This window comes from Xiphophorus couchianus, chromosome 21, assembly GCF_001444195.1.
Source record: "Xiphophorus couchianus chromosome 21, X_couchianus-1.0, whole genome shotgun sequence".
Classification (NCBI taxonomy): Eukaryota; Metazoa; Chordata; class Actinopteri; order Cyprinodontiformes; family Poeciliidae; genus Xiphophorus; species Xiphophorus couchianus.
In genome coordinates, this window is record NC_040248.1 from 21,097,041 (window position 1) to 21,117,215 (window position 20,175).

Below are 20,175 nucleotides of genomic sequence, written 5' to 3' on the forward strand. Positions count from 1 at the left end.
TACTTATTATGTTGAAAATATTTCTTTACGATGTTATTTGTTCAAAATAAAGTACGTTTTGGAAAAACAAAAACTGAACGCTTCATGGTAGCAAACCAGTTCATCTCCAAAAAATGTGAATATTGAGTTGAAGTGTAAGATTTCTTGTAGATCATCTCAGAAAGCGAATGGTTTGTTTTATACAACGTCATTACATACAGAGTAAAATATTTCAAGCGTTTAGTTTTTTGCAATTTTAATGATTGTGGTTCACTGGTAAAGAGAACACGAAATTCACTGTCTAAGAAAATTTCAATATCATATTAGACCAAACAAAAACAGATGTTTTAAGTACAAATGTGAGGCTTCTGAAATGTGTGCACATTCAATATTTGGTTGGGCTCCTTTTACATGGATTACATTATCAATCCTCCATGCTATCGCAGCATGTGACCGTCAGGCGGTTTGGCTTAATTAGTTGATTAGGGTGTGGCACAATGAGTTTTCAATAATGACCTTTTTCACAGTATTCAAATTTTCTGACACTCCATTTTGGGTTTTCATAATAATCATCAAAATTTTAAAAATCAAAGACTTGTATAATATCACTTTGCATAATTATTATATATATATATATAATATGAGCTTCACATTTTGAGATGACTGGCAAGAAATATTGCACTTTTACACAATCTAAGTGACACACTACCTAGTATATAAGACGAGACTGATGACGTCACTGACATGTGATGTTGTCGTGCCGACTGGCCGTCAATCCAGTTCCTAACAAATTTCTAACATTCCTAACAAAGTCCTAACAAGTTCCTAACAAAGTCCTAACAATTCCTAACAAAGTCCTAACCAATCCGAACAAACTCCTAGGATTTTGCGTGTTACGTCATCACGTATGACATGCGCAGTGACCTGCGCGGAAAGAAACGAATGTTGTTGCTCCTCCGTCTCCTACTTTTTGACTGTTTAATCGAGGTAAAATGAGTATTTATGGTTAATAGTTTATTTATATGGTGGATAGTTACTGTCCACCATAAAAAGATACTGTTGCTTGGAATATTATTCTAACATCTGCTGTGATTTGTACAGTTTTAAAGATGACGAAGACAGGAAAACCGGACTCTTACTGGGCTGGTGTTATGCAGCTGTATGCTCAGGGCAAGTTCCGATTTACCACCGGGAAGAGACCTGGAGCCAGAAGATGGAAATCTGTCATCCAGCGGATAGACACATGCCCACTGACTCCTGCCTTCAACCAAAAAGTCAGGACAATCGACATATTTGGGAAAAAAATTCCCTGCAACTGTGGTTATCATACGGTAAGTTAATTTCTTTTATTGTATACAATAGATTAAAAAAGGCTATGTTGCATACCAGTGACTGTTGACATTTTTAAGTGTTTCACTTAAGTTTTTGTTATTATTTTGTTACCTATCTTAATATGTAAGACAAAAACAGACAATAATTCGAAATGGCTATAGAACACCGGAAAGAATTTAATGATTTATTACACAAGTTTATTCAATGTTGTTTTTCCACAGTCAGCTGAGCAGGCAAATACAACAGGGATTGAAGCAGAAAGCATGCCAGGTGCAGGGAGCAGCACAGATGTACCTAGGGCTGCTGCAGATTCAAGCCCACAAATCAGTTCAGCTTTAAAAACAGTTAATCCTGCTATGCACAGGAGCTCAAGCATAGTTGAAGCTGCAGCAGATCCAGCCACACAAAACATTTCAGGTGTAGGCACAGTTCCAGCTGACCAGACAGCGCAGAGGAGCTCAAGTTCAGGGAGCTGCCAACTTCCCACTATGTCAGTCAGTCAAACTCCAAATCAGATAAAGTGTGCATTATGTAGTGAAGATGTCAATGTGGAACTTTTCTCTGAACATTTGTCTGACTTTCATGCAGAGCAATGTTGTGAACATTGTGGGAAAAAGGTCATGGGTGCAGTTGGTTTGCTTCATCATATTGAAGAAGGTCATGAGCCACCAGGCAAAACATCACCATCTATGCCAGACCAACATCAAGTATTTAAACTACATGGGATACCAGCAACTTCACCCCATAAACCAGCAGCATCTCCCCAGAAACCAGCACTTGAGCCACAACAGTGCCTTGCAACAGTGCAACACCCCCAGCCAACTCCTTCAGTTGCTTCATCTATTCCCCACCTTAGGCCTCCGGAGGTGAATTGGGTCAGCTTTCTTCCCAAGCAGTTTTTGCGGGTCATCAAGCCAGCAGACCAGCAATGGATTGCACAGTGCCTTTATAATTCTACTGGACAGTTTAAACAACACTTCTCACAAAACTGGTTTCATCCACCCTCTCTACCAAAGATAATGAATGCACCTCCAGATCCCCTGGTCTACTTCAGGCAGAGGATGTTTTTATGGGCACCTATGCGGATGTGGGGTATTTCTCTTAAGTGTCATCAATGCAACACCAAGATGCATCACTCTGGGATCTACACAAAGGTCAGAGAAGTTATAGATCTTGATTCAAGATATTATTTGATTGGGGGAGATTATCCACGGTGCAGTAAATGCATGATTCCTGTTTGTCCATGGAGCACAGAGGTGCTAAATCAGTTAGATCCTGCCCATAGAAACAGGTTTCCAGCCATTCTCACCACACAACTGGCTCTGGACAAAAGGTGTGTGACTTTGCTGAAACCACGCACTGTTGGAAATAGCTCCAGTTACGTGCAGCAAGCATTAGAAGAACTGCACAGTGAGGAGTGGGCAAAACGCACCATCGATTATCTGACTGACTGTGAGCTTCACAAGAAGAAGAGCGCGTTAAGTAGGATCCATGAAGTGGTCTATCAGAATCCACCAGAGTTTAGCCCCCTTCCTCTTGCACAGTGGTTTGAGACTGTGCATGCCAATGAAATACTCTGTCACTTGTCCGAGATGAAGGGTGTCATCACGTCAACATATGGAAGGATTTTAAAGCTTGATTCAACCAAAAAGGTACAGTAAAACACCTCTAAAATATGTTGTTATTCTGATTATAATTTGCATTCCAAATTCTAATCAGATTATAATTACCTTTTTTTTTTTTTTTTTACCAAACAGATCACCAAGAAACTTGCTGGTGGAATTTCTGAGACCGCTACATGGATGACAAACATCACCAATGAATATGGCCAGGTTCTGAACTGTGTGCTGACCACAGGTGAAGGAGCAGGGTTGGAGGAACTGTGCCAAGGAATTGTCATGCGCTTCCGGAATGCTGGGGAACCAGAGCCACAAATCCTTTATGTTGACAGAGACTGCTGTAGTGAATCAGGTTTGTGATTTTTAGACCTCGTTGCACTTCACTGTAACATTTGTTTACAGTTCAAAGTTTAAAATATTTTAGGGTCACTTTAATTATTTTATTAAGAAATGTATTTTGAACAAGGTATTGTGATCTATGTAGCAGTTATGTTTTATGTAGCAACATTAATACAATCAGCTGTGAGTCATAAGGTAAATTAACTGCTGTAGAATTGATTAATTTGTGTTTTATTTATATATTTATTTTTGCTTAAACAGGTGTGCCTCCAGTGCTTGAGTGGTTTCGACCATGGAAAACTAAAGTGAGGCTTGACATCTTTCATTACATGAGACGATTCACAACCGGTCTCACCACAGAACATCATCCTCTTTATGGAACTTTCTGCTCCAAGCTGTCCTGCTGCATTTTTGAATGGGATCAAGATGATGTCAGCTGCCTTAAAGAAGCAAAGAGGTCAGAGCTGAAGAAAAAATATACTGGTCATCCTCCCACTGACGCCCAAGTTTTGGCCAACATTAATTCGAGTGAGCTTGCTAAACATTGCAGAAGAAGGACAAGAGGGGTAGAAGAAACCCGGAACCTCATTCAGGAATTATTAAACTCCATGTGGGAACTGACTGACACCTTAGGTCTCCGCCTGATCAACCCTGAGAGCATGACTCATGTGTGGCAAGTGCAGCAGAAGCACCTGCCATGCATCCAAGATCCACCTGGTGTTGAACTGTACACCAAGCTTCGCTCAACACAAAAGGGAGACAAAGAAGTTCAAACCTTCAGATGTAGCAGGGGCTCGTCTTCAGTTGAAAGCTTTCATCGACACCAGTGCTCCTTCATACCAGGTAAACTGTGAATTGGTATATTTGATGTCATTCATTTTTGTAACACCAGAATTTTAACCTTACATCTAAAAATGAGAGTAAGCATAATTTCTGAAAAAAATTCCATAGAAGTTATCATTTCATAAATGCTGCCAATCTTTGCAACTCTGTTTTTTAAGGATGGAGAAGCAATGCCATGCACACTCAAATGTATATGCTTGAGGGTGGATCCAGATGGAACATGAAAAGAACCCAAGAAGCTTTAGATATGAGTCGCAGATCGCACAGTAAACTCTATGATGTTCGTCTGATGTCCAACCTCAACACTCTGAGCAACAAAGTGCTGGGTCATGCCCTCTTGCCAGAGTTTGTTCCCCCAGGCTGTCCCACAGGTATTGGACATTTACCTAACAAATTCCACAAAAATGCTGATTTTTGTACAGCAAATTTGCCACTTTCAAATACAATTGTCAAATGTCCTTTATGTTCCTTGAAGGTGAGCGGATTGCTGTGGAGTATCTTCTTGCACAGTCAGACAGAGGAGACCTCTTAGGTCCCCAGCAGGACAGCGAACTGGGAGTTATTTTGCCAGAGATGCCAGCTAACGCTCAGGAGGACAGTCCTGATGTCACCATCAGTGACGTCACTGACATTCTCTCAGAGAGCCCCCACGACATCCTACAGTGTGAAAGCCAGTTGGAAATGCCATCCCCTAACATTCTTTTTCTCCAGGAAGAATCTTCTCCCATGTCATCTCAGGTAATGCTTTAATTACATTACACTTGTATTTAGTGAGTAATTTGTCTTATTAACAGAGCAAATTACCCTCATGTGTTCCATGCTTCTACATTGGCATTTACAATCTATTGTTATAATTTATGAGATTATCATCAGTAACTGAAGATGGTTGTTATTGAATAGTTTGGTGATGATCATGTAAATGAGATGAACAAAAGCAAAAAAAAAAAACATTTCAAACTTTTATGTTATAAATACTGTAAGAGCCAAAAATGTCAGTTTGTAACATTGTTTATTATTGTGTACGCCATTTTCATATTTAGATATTTTCTTAAAAATAAGATTCCATTGTCACGTTAATATAGTGGTTTACACTGAAACAAATAAGCAGCCACTATAAATACCTTGCCATCATGAGTGCAGAGAAAAAGGTTTTTTTGGGGCGATATAAGGAACATTTGCTGTCGCTTCTGTGTGTTTACAGGAAACCAGTATCGACTCAACCCCTGCCTCTCCCACTCATGCTGCTGCTTCAGTCGGAGGTCAGCTTACTGATGACCACTCCTTTAGTGGACCAAGTAGCTGTTCCCAGGTGGACCAAGTATCCCAGGTAGAGTGAGACCTATGTGGGTTCATTTTGTTTCATTACAGCATGCAACACTTTGTTTGGTTGCTGGATTATGTTCAATAGACAATTTTGGGATGTAGTTGTTGTTATAAAATCATATTTCCAGATTAGGCTTTGGCTTAGCTTGATTTACTTTCCCTTTTCCATCTTTCTCAGCATCTAAACATTTTTTCTTAATAAATCTGAAACAGTACTTGATTTTATGCTTTAATCTACTTTATTTAAACCAGTAGTTCCCTTACCTGGTCCTCATGTACCCCTTCCCTGCATGTTTTTGGTGTCTTGCTTGCAAACAGCTTACTTAAATGATTAAAAGGCTTCTGCAGCACTTGTTTGGGACCACTGTTTTAGACTAAATTATTTCTTTCTTTTTCTTTTGTGGCATGTTGGCCTTTTTCTTTGGTAGAAATACGGATTATCCAATCCGATCAACCATCAGTTCCAGGAAATTGTTTCAGATAACATAAAGAAATGACTGTGTGCATATCTGTATCTATGTATTTTTCTTTTAAGGAGACCCGGTGTGACTACAGAGGTTTTCCTGGATGGGAGGCAGTTGACAGCTTGGCAGAGTACCTTTTGAGCCTCAACAGAACAATAACTGCATTGTCAACAACAGAGGTAGAAAATGTCTTGCAGCTGTATTCTAACCTGCATGCTATGGACAAGCAGCCTGCCAAATACACCTTAAAAACCAAGAAGAGCACGTTACCAGGACCTTGGAGGGCTTCCCGGAAACGAAGTGGCTCTGCACCTGGTCAGCAAGCAGCTGAAAGGTAACCTGTCTAATATTTGACACAATGGATAACTTGATTGCATATTCACTGATGGAAGCCAAGTCATGAATTGCAAATACAATATTTTTTTTCTCTTAGCATTAAGCTTAGGAGATTAATATGGGTTTGCTGAACTCATCAAAATGAGAAGAACTTTTCTACTGCATTTCATTACTGCTCCAATCAAATCAGTGTTAATGAGCTTGTGTTTTTCTGCTATTTGAATGACCTGTTTGTTACACAGACTCTTCATGACCCATGGCCAGGCTGCCCAGAGACCTGACGCAAACAGAGTGTCTGAGTGCGTTTGCCTCAAGCTGTTGAAAGAATATCAGCAAGCAAGAAACCGACCAAAAGACAGCAAGGGGAAGGTTTTACCCATCCCACAATCTATTGTTCAAACGTACTGCCACTTTAAACAACTACTTGAGGACTCCAGGCCCATACAGGACCAGACCAACTTGTTGTTGGTCACCATCAACAATACCACTGTGTGTGCTTGGTAAGATGTCCTTTATTTTTAACAGATATTGCACTTTAAAGATGGCTTGATTTTGAAAGGAAACAATTTATGTTGTATTATCTTTCAGGCTACATGAGCGGCAGAAGAGAACAGACAGGGACACTCTTCTCCAAGGTGTGAATCTTCCTCCGAAGGTGTCCGTGGCTGACGCCTCCTTTCCAGAAGCGAGACAGCTCCCCTCCCTTCCTGTGGAACATGGACATAAAAGCATGGAGTTTAAGGAACCTGAAAACAGAGAAGGCGAGGCACTGATCCGTCAACGGGTTGGTGGTAAAGCTGGCTCCGCCCAGCAATGTCCTCCTTCATACCAGCCAGGACTCTTTTCACAGGCCCCAGTTCCTGCCAGCTTCCTGTGTCCACAGACTAACCAGCCACCATCATCTGCTTGGTCCTACTGTGAGCAGAACCAGATGCCACAAGCGCCATCCACTTCTTTGGGTTTCTGCTACGGTCCACCAGCTCCAGTTTTGACCTCATTTGGACAAGGACAGTTCCCACCCCTGCCATCTCCTCTGGGTCCATTATATCAGTACTATAGACCACCACTTCACTCATCAATCCCAGCAGCTGCTGCTGGTTCAGCATCATCATCACCATCAGATCAGGCTCCAGCCAACATGAATCGCTACAGGAAGTGGAGACAGAATAGGGCAGAATTAGAAGACCAGGAACGCCTGGCAAGAGGGGAGCCTCCCAAAAAGCGCCAATGGAAGCAGGACTACCACTATCAGTGTTCAGTTTGTGGCCAGGCGAAAAACAAACGCACTGGCCATACACAGATTAAGGGAAAATGGTACTGTCCAGCCTCTGCACAGACCATTTTGGAATGGAAAGAGTCTCTTGGGAAGCAGTGACTGTTTGAAAGATTTTCTTTTTAGTTTTCATCTTTTAATATCTCATCATTTTTGTTCTCTCTGTTGCTATCTGTATGTTTTTAGTGAGCCTTTAGGTGCTGCTTTATACATGTTGAGGTATATTGTTAGTCCTCTGTGAATGTAGTTGTGTAAGAGTGAATAAATGTCACTGATCATTTATTTGTGTGTTCTATAATTTTGTTGGCCCTCTCAAAAGTGATACTATCAACAGTATAGTAATTCAGTAATTCAGAATTAACAGTAATGTGGATGTTATGCTATATTGAACTTGAAATTAGTGTAAAAAATGCTTTGTGGAGCATAAAACAGGTATTATTACTACAATAATACAATAATATCTGAAGCATGAACTTAAGAAGAAGCTTCAGATATTTCCTCTCTCTTTTTTCTTTTTCCCCCCCTTTCTTTCCCCTCTCCTTTCTTTTTCCCCCACCTCTAGCAGTCCCTTTTGCCCCATTTTACATGTAGTGGTTAAGGCGATGGACTAGAAATCCATTGGGGTCTCCCCGCGCAGGTTCAAATCCTGCCGACAACGAAAGGAATTTTTTATTTTTTATTTTTTTTACCAATCGTGTTGAACCTACACACCCGTATGACACCATCTTATCCATTTTCTATTTTTAATCAATCAACAAATGTAATTTTCATGACATCACTGACAAACAATGTTAATATTTCAAAAGCTAAAAAACATGTATGTCTAAGGTAAATGCCCCACCCTCTCTTCAGTCAACATGAGGGAAAATATGGCAACCCGATGACACGAATGAATAAAATACCTCCTAATACTTAAGGTTACGGGTATCTTAGAGCTTAACTAGCATATTTATAAAAATTAAAAATGAATAGCTTTGTCTCTACCTTACCACTTGTTGCATGGCAGCACTTTTCTCTTCTGACAAAACAAATTACGGTAGGTGTGTTTTTCTGGCTTTCCTAAAGAAAAAAAGAAAATCAGATATTAGAATGTGATCACTTTTATACATCATTTTACCCACCAGCAGTCATTAAGAGGCGTTTACAGTCAGGCTCCACTAGATGGAGCTGTAGCAGCAGTATTTATTGCCAACTTTTCCAAGTATTTTGGGAGCAATGTGTCATATGGCAAAGTGAAGCAAACCAAAAACACACAAATTAAACAACATATGGCTTTTTATTAAAAATTGAAAACTTTATATACATTTTTAGCTTTGTCTTGTTTTTATTTGTTTTTTTTTATGGAGCACCAAAGGTATTCTAGTGGTCTAGACCTGCCTTTAGGTGAACAGGAGCCAGCCCATACACAGGTTTGTGAACATTCAATAAAATCCTACAAATCCAAAGGCCAATTGTGTTTAAGAAACTCATGTTCATGTTTTCACACTCCTGTTATCAGGTGGCCATGATTAGTGTTTCATACCAACTTTAATAGCAAAGACCCAAAATGATTCTGTGTCGTTTTTCAGTCAACTTGACTAAAATTCTTTTAAGCTAAGTTACAAGTTCCATCTTAATCCATAATGGCTGCAATGAAGTGTTTAACAAAAGTACCAAATTTTTAATGAAAAATACTGTTGATATCATCTAAATAGCAATGAAAAATAAATCTTGGACAGAACATGCAAAGAATTCCAAAAAGAAATGATAAAATAATGTTTTTTGTAGTGTCACAAACTGGGCTGCTGTTGATAATGCTGTGCCGAGACCTTAAACTAGCAGTTTGTGCTTGGAAACCTTCCAATTTATCCAAAATAAAACGATTCAGAAGAGGCTCTACTACTTCTTAGTGTGCTTCGTGTTCTGGATTATGAGTACAAGGCAGGAATCTGGCTCAAGTGTTTAGTAAAAATGTGTTGCATGTGGCTTTGGAGCTATCACACCATTTATGCCTCTTGTCATCTCCAACAATCTCCATCTTTCTACTTTAGTTTACAAAACAAAATATTAATACCACGACTTCCATTAGTGAGAAACACAAACATTGACTTTCCAGAAAGCCACCATGTGGGATTATCCTAAAAACCACAATTTCATGGATTAGGAATTAGTCAAATATTTTATACTGAGATTACAGTATGAAATACATTACTGATAACCTTCATTCTCTCTGTTATATAATGTAAAATGTCACTATGCCAAATGCCTAAATATTATTCTACCATAGAAACTTGATTGCACTTAAATTTATATAAATATTTATTGCGCACCATTTAGGTGTGGGCGATACTGCCAAAAAATGACATCACCATGTATATTTTTAAATACCACGATAACGATATCACAGAAGATACTCCAGAAAAAACAATTACATTTGGTCAAAAAATATGTAACATCGAAACCGTTGTTGTTGTTGTTTTTTTTTTTGTTTTTTTTTTTCCTTTGCAAACAGTCCCCAGAATTAAAAAATATATATTTATATGAAGCAGCAGGGACCAATACAGCGCGCAGCAGCAACTTAAAATAAGAAAGGGGTTCTTTATTATCCAAAAGAACTATTTTCTTTTGCAAAAATAAAAATAAAAAAATTTCAAGAGCAAAAATACAGTCTTTTGTTACGTAAAGAGTCTGTAAGATATTAATTTAAAGCTCCTAACCAACAACAGCTTCAACAAAATGGCGCATTAATAGCGTTGCTACGATACAGCTTCACGGAAAACTGAAATAAGACCGACCGTGTAAAAACGGCTGCGGCACCTCGACAAAACAGAGTGACATTATGTCAGCAGCGTTATTACTTTAGCTTTTAAATGGAAAGTAAAACATTAATTACCGAAAATCCTTCATCTTACCGTAAACGTCGTCTTTCCCAACCAGTCCCGGTCTTGTGCCGTCCTTCTCTTCCGTTTTCCCAGGCCAGAGGCGCTAAACAAGAGCTTTTTTTCAACTGTCCGTATTTTCAGACCTCTCTCTGTTTAGACCTCAGTTTAGACGCCCCTGTTTTTAGACAGATGATCTTTATTGTTTTCCTTTAAAAACAATTTTTTAAAAATACGTATTTAGCAAAAAAGATACAGTACGTCTGGACAGCTGTACAGAACTGCTCAGTCATTTGGAGACAGAAACATTTTACTTTAAAATGTTTCAATTTTTGCTACAAATTGAAACGTTCTTGTTACAAATAAACTATCGGAGTTCCTCCAGACTCATTCTCATTCTGCACCCTCCCTCTTCTTTTCCCTCAACCGAAAAAACGGGGCTATTCCATCTTATTGTCGAGGATTACAGTTTCTTTCATGCGATGGTGGTATAGTGGTGAGCATAGCTGCCTTCCAAGCAGTTGACCCGGGTTCGATTCCCGGCCATCGCAACTTGCATTTTGTCCATTTCTCCCCGGCTTCTTTTTAATGTAATTACTAGTGCGTCATAGCCGTTTTTACATTAGTCAGACTTTGATGCGGGTTTTGTCCTGGCATTAGAAAACGTTGTTTTTCAATCGATGAGCTCTTCTAAACGAAGTTGAAATACTCGTTGTCTCCAGCAGATGGCGCAACCCAACAGAAAATATCAGCAGTAATCTTCAATTAAACTGCAATGACTTGACAGAGTGCTTGGCGTTATCTAGCCTGAGGCAATCTAGTGTGTGAGCAATAAAACAAACGTTTGGTTTGAGACAATAGCACATTTTTTAAAATATTTGTTTAAAAACATACCTATTTTAAAGCTTACAGAGTTGAGCATAGCGCCAGAACGTGATTAATCTGGTAATTAAAAAAGAAAATCAAATGACAGCACTAATTTAAGAAAATATGGATACAGCTAAGTGAGTGCGCATACTTCACTTATTCTGTAAGGGAAACACTTTTTTTTTTTTAGATTACAGGAGTCACGTGATCGACAACCGGCTTTTACTTCTGGCGGAAAAGACGGAGAAGCCGACAGGAAGTGGTAGAAGGAGGGGTTTTTTAACGACTTGTCACGTGAACAAACTTATCCACGTGTGGTTTTAACTCATATTTAATAAAAACATGGCAATTGTGAAATTGTGTATTTTCAATATTAGCGGAATATAGACAAAGTTTTGCGCACAATTGTTATGGAAACGGAGCTAATGCGGCCAAGTTTGAAAGGGAGAGGAAGGAGACTTTCAATAAATACATTTGGAAGGACTCCTATGATATTTAATAGTGAATATTGGATCACACTCCTGCTTGATCTACTGTGCTTCATATTACCTTGGAAGATTGAATCCCTCAGGTATGATGCAGAATGCCGTATGATTGGCAGCGGAGTCACGTTGAAACATTTCTCTGTTGCTTCAATCATGTGAAATAAAAGGCAATAAAGTTTTAACCTCCAAATAAAAGAATAAAACTAGACTACACTGCAATATTTAGATATACTGGGGGGGGGGGGAACACAAAAAGCTGAAAAGCCAAAAGTCATTTTTAAAAGCTGCTGTATTCAGTTTACTTGCCTCATGCATAAAAGCGCATGAAAGATGTCGCATTTAAAGACCGTCCTTCCACATTAACAGCTTCATCAGAAATAATAAATCATGTGGCATATAGGCTGCAACGCTTTGATGTGAACGGAGAGGAATCAAAGCTCCACCTACATGTTTTCTGAAAGTGTTCAAAGCAGTGATTCAGCTTTTTGATGCTCTTTTAAATACGGGGCTGCAGCCAGTGGGGGAGGAGCGGCGCTGTCAGCCGCATTCTTAATTGGAATTTTATCATGTTTACGCTTCTTTTATCCCGTTTTTGATTGAAACCAAACACACTCCAGGCTTCTGTGACGTGCAGCATTCAAAGCTCGCTCTTTTTGTAATGCTCATATTTAGACAGGGATGCTGTCAGTCCAGGTTCGTCTTATCTAACAGGCTTTTAGACTGTATTTGTCAAGAAAACACCTCACACTGTTGCAGTTTGCGCTTCTCTGCACGGACGCAAGTGCATTTATTGGACATCCAAAAAAATGTCATGTTTTGCTATTTTTCAGACTTCATCTCTGCAAAATGTCATTAAGCCAACGCTGCATTCCAGTTCCCTTGGAAGTCAGAACTCCGATCTTGGTTTGACGTCAGAAATGTGGTCGGAGACGTCAGGTTTCTAACATGGCGACCCCCATAGACATTGTTCTCAAATTCTCAATACTCCTTACAAGCATTATTTTAAGCTTTACCTTTCATAAACAAACGCCACTTTGAATCACTCTGATTTGACAGTTCCAGTCAAGAATATGCATGACAGTTTAAAATGATTATTGTAAATGGCCTTACTAGTATTCTGTGCTTCCTCATGTAAATAAAGAGTATTTGTTGACACGACAGTCGATGCTTTTATCTTGAAAGGGCTTGAAACAGATGTATGTACGGCACGAGAACAATTAAAAGGAGACATAAACAGTCAAATTGTTTCACTCATGGACATCTTAGAAAAAGAAAGAGATGGTGTCATAAACTTATATACAGGAATAAGGGAAATCTTTACTCCCTGCAGTGACACAAGGCGACTTATAGATGCACGCGAAGCCGTCACCAATGACATTATCAAAGTTGCATATAAAAAACTGTCAGGCATAGATAACTATGACAGTGAGAAAGTGAAAACACGTCTACGTGAACTTAAAAACTATAATTATCTCTTCTAACTTTTGGGCAGTTCGAGTCAATTTTAAAAGACAGACATCAACTCATTTGGCTCCTTTAACTGCCATAATGTTTAACACTGTCTCTGGTTTGCGTGATCATGTGTGGCTGGTCTTATTTCTTATTTTGAAATATTAATCCATGCTTTTATTACAACACGACTGGATTACTGTAACTCCTTATATGTGGGTGTCAGCCAGTCTTCTTTGTCCCGTCTTCAGCTGGTCCAGAATGCGGCTGCTCGGCTCTTAACTGGATCGCGGAAGAGAGAACATGTTACCCCGATTTTATATTCTCTGCACTGGCTGCCGGTACATTTCAGAGTGCATTTTAAGATTCTTTTATTTGTATTTAAATCTTTAAATGGCCTTGCTCCCTCCTATCTCTCTGAGCTGCTACATATACACTGTCCTCCTCGAGCTCTTAGATCAGCGAGCCAAATGAACCTGGAGGTGCCGAGGACTTCCAGGAGGCAGAGAGGAGACAGGGCGTTTGCTGTTGCAGCTCCCAAACTTTGGAATTCTTTACCTATGTTGGTAAAACAGGCCCCCTCTTTAGCAATTTTTAAATCTGCTCTTAAGACTTACCTTTTTCGGTTGGCCTTTGATTCGGTTTGAGATGCTGCTTTTCTGTATTTATCTGGGTATGTTTATGTATTATATAGAGTGTTTTACGTCACTGCATTGTTGGTTTTGATGTGTTTTAATTTTGTTTTTATTTGTTTAATTTTGTGATTGTACAGCACTTTGGTCAGTGGTACTGTTTTAAAGTGCTATATAAATAAACTTGCCTTGCCTTGCCTTGCCTTGCCTTATGCTGCTGTTTGGCCATGTCACTTTTGGAAAATAGGTCTTAATCTCCATTGCGTTTTTTTTTAAAGGATACAAAAATACATTTGTGAGCAGAGCAGCAAGGTTGAGTCAAATACTTACCGATACCAAGGAGCATAGTCTGCCATTGACTCTTGTTTGGTGACACTCATTGGATCGGAAGATGAACTAGTGATTTTTAACTCCATTCATGTAACAAGCAGTGAGGTCACCGGCTTGGTCACATGCTACAGTGAGATGGAGTCCCTTTCTTCAAACAGCACATTTCTTGCAAGTGAGACTGGCACAACCGGTGCGCCCAAGCTGATGCTACGAGTCTTCAAAGAGGTTGAAGTCAGGAGTGCAGAGAGCCAATTCCAGCATCTTCCCCCAAATGCAGAAGCAATTGCTGATCAACTTCGCTCGGTGGGGGAAGAGAACAGAGAAGAGAGTTTTCTCCCTAAGAGTGGAGATATTGCTCCTGACTTTAGAATCTCATCTGGACGTCTCCGAGTCTGCACTGATGTCACTTTTAATGACAGCAAGCCTTGCTCTTCCAATTAGAGGTTGAGACCTTCACACTGCTTCCACCCAAGTTGCTTAAGGATTTGGCAACCCGCATCCAACTCTGCTGCTCAACTAATAAATTCATTTCCCTTACAAATATAAATAGACCTTTCAACGGTGAAAGACTTATTGCAAAGAGGCAACCAAAGAAATAACCAACTGAACCCATCTGTCCTTACCTTGTCTACTATTTGTAGATATATTTTTGGGAGGATTGCAACATTCTTTCAAAGGACATTACACTAAACTAAGTTCTTAAGTGTGTCATTGTTAAAAAGTGTTTTTGAGAGTTCAAACTCTTTGTAAAAGACATGAAACTGACACACTGACAAAACATTTCATGCAAAGACTTTTATTTATGAACAGTCTGTAGCACGGGTACAACAGCACAGATTTGTCTCGATTTCTGATCAGCCTCAATAATCATACCAAGTACGGACAAATACTGGGCCTCCGAAAACATCTCCGCCTTCACAATAATCTAAAAATACCTTGTTCTGTTTTAAATATGTAGCTTAACATTTTGTAAAATAAAATATACATTGTATGAAATATAACAGTTGTTTATTGGATAGACTATATTGTACCAAATGCAATTATTATATTCAAATACACCTCCTCTGTGGCTTGTTGCGTTGTTACATGCACCGAAATAAAGAGGGGAGGGAAGGAGAGATGCGGCACTTACAAAAAAAAAGCTGTACATACTTCTGTATGAAAATAGAAAATATCAAAGCAGGATGTGCACCAGTTGTCTAGATTATGTTACAAAGACGTCGCGGTACAAAAAGACCTAACGGGGATGAACCGGATAACGCCTCACCTGGAGCACGGAGGTGCAGGAATACTGAGCTGGAGCCCGGACCGACCGGCACGGAACCTGGTTGTGAACCGCCGACAGAGCTGCTTCCAAGCAAGCCTCACGCCGGTCCAAACAGGCTTTTACCACACAGTTTAATACAGCTGGATCACAGAGTAATATGGTTGCACAAGCAAAGTGGATAATAGCATTTTAGCCTTGAACTTTGCTAGTTTAAAAAAAAAATCCAAAAAAAAAAAAAAAAAAAAATTCAATGCATAGCATAAAGTTCGGTTTGGCATGTTTGTCCATTTTTTTTTTCTATTGCTAACCAACTGCCAGGTCTACCCGCAACTTTTACAATACTGATATGTCAGCATCAACTTATGATACCGTGACTAGTATTCCAACAGCAAGATTCTGTACAGCATCGTTACTAAGCGTCTTTAGCTTAATACTATTATTGCCTAAACAACTTCACGTGTCTTATCTGTTGAGATGAAATGGAGTTGCTGCTGCCCAAACTGGACAGGGGACACCAGACAAACATCTCCACTGAGACAGTGTGTACAAGGCACACTGCGATCTGCAGCGCTACATCTCTGTCTTTCTGCAAAAAACAACACAAACGCAACAAACTGGCGAGGAAATCTCAACGGTTCCAGTCGGATGTTTGCATAAACCCATCCCGGGCTTTGAATATCAGAGCACTTTTTTGGGCGTTTAATGATTTATTGTAGCCACTCTGTGGAATATTTATGCAACATACAGGTTCAATAATTTTTAAAAAAATAAGAAAAATAAGGTGCATAAGTTCTATGCTGTCTTCGTTTGGCAGCACTCAACGGAAAACCAATACTAAGAACAATGGAAACGTCCAAGGGAACAACCAAGAATTGGAAAGTTTTCGGAGTCATTTCTACACAACTAGGGCTGCTGTGGTGGTGCAGGGGTTTAGCACAACCCACATATGGAGGTCTTAGTCTTTGTTGTGGCCGTTGCAGGTTTGATGCAGGTTGCAGGCCTGATGACCTTTGCCGCTTTGTCTTCCCCCTTCTCTTGTTACCCACTTTCCTGTCAGTTCACTATCAAATAAAGGCCTGTAGAGCCAATGCAACCTTTAAAAAAAGAAATTCACAACTAAGACTATTTGTTTCAACAAATATATTTAATTTGTGTGTAAGTTATTCGGATACGACTCCAAATCAGTTTGCCGGGTCACTGTACCCCTCGGATCAACGAAAACTGGTCAGGAACAACCCAGACACCAACAAAACTCAAACCCACCATAAACTGGATATTGCTGTATTATCGGTGTAACTGTTCATAATTGAAAGATTTTTACATTACCACTGATTAACAGGTTACCAACCAACAATTATACCAGTCTGCATATTCAACACCTTCAAAACATGGCTGTTTTTTCCCCGCTAGTTTCTCACATGAACAAATCAAATAAATTCTGGAGAATTTTAGGGTCAGACAGAACAAAAACTGAGCTGCGCTTCTATTGCAAACGTGGGCAAAACTTCGTCAATATCGCTAAATATTGACAAATCTTGTGAAATTGTGTTGAAAAGACACAACTTTTGAAATGTTTTCATTGACTAAAAAACACAAAATCACGCGTGAATATGTTTATTCACACAATATTTATAAAACATGTTACCCCATCATCCTCCTACCACTTCCTGCCGTTTTCTTCTTCATGGTTTGTGCCAGCGGCTACATCTGCTTGTTGATCATGTGGTGCGAGAAAAGTCTTTCCATTGCAGTTTCGCTACTGCCAAATAAAAACACCTCATCCTAGCACCAAAACCTTTCATCAAAAATTAGTTGTTTTTTTTAACTTGCCGCATTTCCATTAAGTGAAAACGTCAAATTGCGCAATTATATGATACTAAACATAGAAGGGGCAGCAACACGATGCTGTCGCTCTGCTGCCAGTGGTTCTGGTGTGTGAAGAAAGAGAGGTAGTTCCAAATTCTACAAATGCATCTCAAATAACAACTAGACGACTGAAACTTGCTGACAGTAGCTTGATGCACCAACACTGATTTTGAAATGGAAGAAAGATGGCTACCAATAAACGCCTTTAATGCCCTAACATCAATTAGAAAACAACCATTGCTGGTAAGAGGCCAAAGTTATGCCAAAAACGTGGTTTTGGCCATGACAAGTTTCTGCTTGAGGTAAATTTAACCAAAGATTAGTCAAAGCATGTGGATACATATGAGCCTGCAAACATATAATTTGACCCTTTTATTCAAACCCAGGCACCTAAATCCCTTTCTAAAGTTAGTCGCTCTGGTGGAAAACCTGGTTGAAATAAATCATTAAAAGCCCAAAGTTAAGATGTAAACTTCTCGGCAGAACTGCATGTACAGATCTCTTAATGCCACACATTACGCATGGAATGACTTTTTTTTTTCTTGGAACAGTATGCGGTTTAACTAAAGACATTTCTAACACAGTGAGGCTGCTGATACTGCGAGCGAACAAAGGGGGATCGCTCTGAGCGTAATCTCCGAGTACGTGAGGAGATTACCAGGTGTTTGGGAATAACACGGAGCCAATAATCTCCGCAGTGCAAATCTAACACTTGTACCTAAAGGTAGAGCTTCAAAGCAAATGAGATTAGCTCCTTGAAATAGACTTTACTACTGGTATTATGCCCTGTATATGACGACTATATTGCTCTTGAGTGAAACTATTCAAGGACCACAGTGTTTCTCTTTGCAACCCAAACTCTTTTAGTACATTCTCGATCACACACGTATAGGAGGGGGGAACAAAAACGGTTAGGAGTTTCATTACTGCTCATACACGTAAGGATTACACTTTGAAAAACAAATCTAATCTCTCAACATACATAAGAAAATATACATTTCAATGTATTGTCTTAGATTGATATTTTTTTCTTTATAATCTTAATAAAATCTTATAACTCTTTTATTTACATTTGGTGTAGGTTAATACTGATTGTAATGCAATACTGTCACCTTGTGGGCGTGTGTGGTTTTTTTTTCTGTTACATTTCTTTTGCTCGCTCGATAAACAGAAGCACTCTTACATTCAGGTTTCGACAAGGAAGCTCCCAAGAAGTGCGGACGGGAATCAACGACACACATTCTTCTGAAACGGAAAGACGACTTCTGAGAGGAGGAAGTCCACTTGCTTGAGTTCTTGCCTCTTGGTTTAGAGGCGAAGACGACGGGGTGACATGTCTGATACGACCTAAAGAAGCAGCACCCAGCTGTAGCTTTTATTGGCTGTAAAAATGCTCTTTCAGCACCAGGACAGTCGGTTCTTGGAGACGTTGGAAGGAGGTGGGAGGGAGAGCCGACTGAGCTACGAGGCAAGATGGAAGTCTTTGTCGGTGGTAAAAAAGCTGTTAATGGGAGAAAAAAACAGATTTCCACAGTGGTGAAGGCAGTGGTTGGAGGTCACACCCTTTCTACTCGACTGGGGTCGTATGAGTCTGATGAGAAAAGGAGAGGAAAGAAGAGATGAGAGGGCATTCCTGAAAACGAGGGCAGACATTCAGCAAATGGGACCTGAAAGGACGAGTTCAACAGTGTTTGCTTTGTTACAAAGAGAAAGAAAGAGAGAGAGAGACAGAGCTGGAGTCACAGCCTGGTCAGATTGGGTCCAATAGTCATCTAAAAAGATCAGATTTGTTTTTATTTCATTTCATCTACAGAAACGTGTGTTTCCATTTCATGCCGAGGCTAACTCAGTAAAACGTCGGAGAAAAAATAAAACAGACACTGTCAACTATGATTCTCTTTTCATGGTAGCAAATATTAGCAGGATTCAGGGCCTGTCCACACTGACCTGGATATTAATACTCCACTTGCTTCTGGGTTTAGGTATACACAGATCATCAGGCTTTCCAAAGTAAACGTTTGCTATGATGACCTCAATGATGCAATGTCACAGGGGCCAACATAGAACATGCCCACTAGTTTTTCTGTTTACCTTTTCACATTTTCCTACTTTAGCCAAGCAGTGGTTTAGCTAGGCTCAGCATCTTTGTTTGAATTTTAACATATGGTGAACCTCTGGTACTCGCAATGACTAAGGACTACACCCACCCATGAACTCCCAAAATACTCGAGATTACCTCTAGACACACTCTGAACTGCCTATTTTACAGTCTTCCTCATCTTTGCTCTTGGGGATACAACCAATCCGCATCAAGGAGAGTGAATGGCACTTTCAGATTGGCTGCTTTGCAAATGCCGGCCAACAGAATGCCAATCTTTTAGTTACAGGTTCCCGTAACTAAAAGATTAGTGTAGTGCAAAATGAACCAGGTGCAAAATTAACCCACTTTTCAGACAAAAAACATCATACAAACAGTCAAACATGGTGGTGTTGTGTGATGCTCCGGATGTTTTGCTGCTTTGAGACCTGGACGACTTGCTGTAACGAATGGAACAATGAATTGTGCTCCCTTGCAAAAACCCCTTATAGGAGCCAAATATGTGTATTTTTGGGTGTGGTCACTAGATGGGGCTCTGGTCTCCAGTATATAAGCCAAGGGGTGACAGGAAGTAGACAGGTGTTGAACCCGGAAGGGCATACAAGTTTTTGACAGTTGTGGTGGAGTCATTTTTAATGCTGTTGCCATGCGGAGTAACTGGATTTGTGCACAACTGGTTTCATCTGAACAGAATAAATTCTGAATTTGCTCTTCGAAAAAGACCCCTGGGATTGACTTTACACACCCGGAACAGCGTACGGTACACACGCTCAGCATGTCATAACAAATGAGCAACGGATCAACACTTAACTAGT

At 39.8% G+C, this 20,175-nt stretch overlaps 2 protein-coding genes and 1 non-coding gene across 4 annotated transcripts in view; 2 read left to right on the top strand and 1 right to left on the bottom strand.

Annotated features, from left to right (window-relative positions):
• The first annotated feature begins 875 nt into the window (after positions 1-875).
• Positions 876-7,790, top strand: LOC114136385 (uncharacterized). Its single transcript, XM_028004251.1, has 11 exons — positions 876-966; positions 1,081-1,310; positions 1,900-2,963; positions 3,069-3,282; positions 3,531-4,112; positions 4,271-4,483; positions 4,588-4,850; positions 5,314-5,439; positions 5,971-6,233; positions 6,478-6,735; positions 6,824-7,790. Exons 2-11 carry the CDS (start codon positions 1,193-1,195, stop codon positions 7,608-7,610), a joined length of 3,888 nt encoding a protein of 1,295 aa, XP_027860052.1. The 5' UTR covers positions 876-966; positions 1,081-1,192; the 3' UTR covers positions 7,611-7,790.
• A 3,055-nt stretch (positions 7,791-10,845) lies between these two features.
• Positions 10,846-10,917, top strand: trnag-ucc (transfer RNA glycine (anticodon UCC)). The gene has a single exon. It is a non-coding gene; the product is annotated as a tRNA-Gly (tRNA).
• Positions 10,918-14,909: 3,992 nt separating this feature from the next.
• The window catches only part of jcada (junctional cadherin 5 associated a), a 29,646-nt gene continuing 24,380 nt past the window's right edge, over positions 14,910-20,175 (bottom strand). For both annotated transcript variants that reach the window (XM_028005009.1, XM_028005010.1), the window contains exon 5: positions 14,910-18,853. In XM_028005009.1, coding sequence (XP_027860810.1) covers positions 18,819-18,853 — 35 coding nt within the window. In that variant the 3' untranslated portion in view covers positions 14,910-18,818. The remainder of the gene's footprint in view (positions 18,854-20,175) is intronic.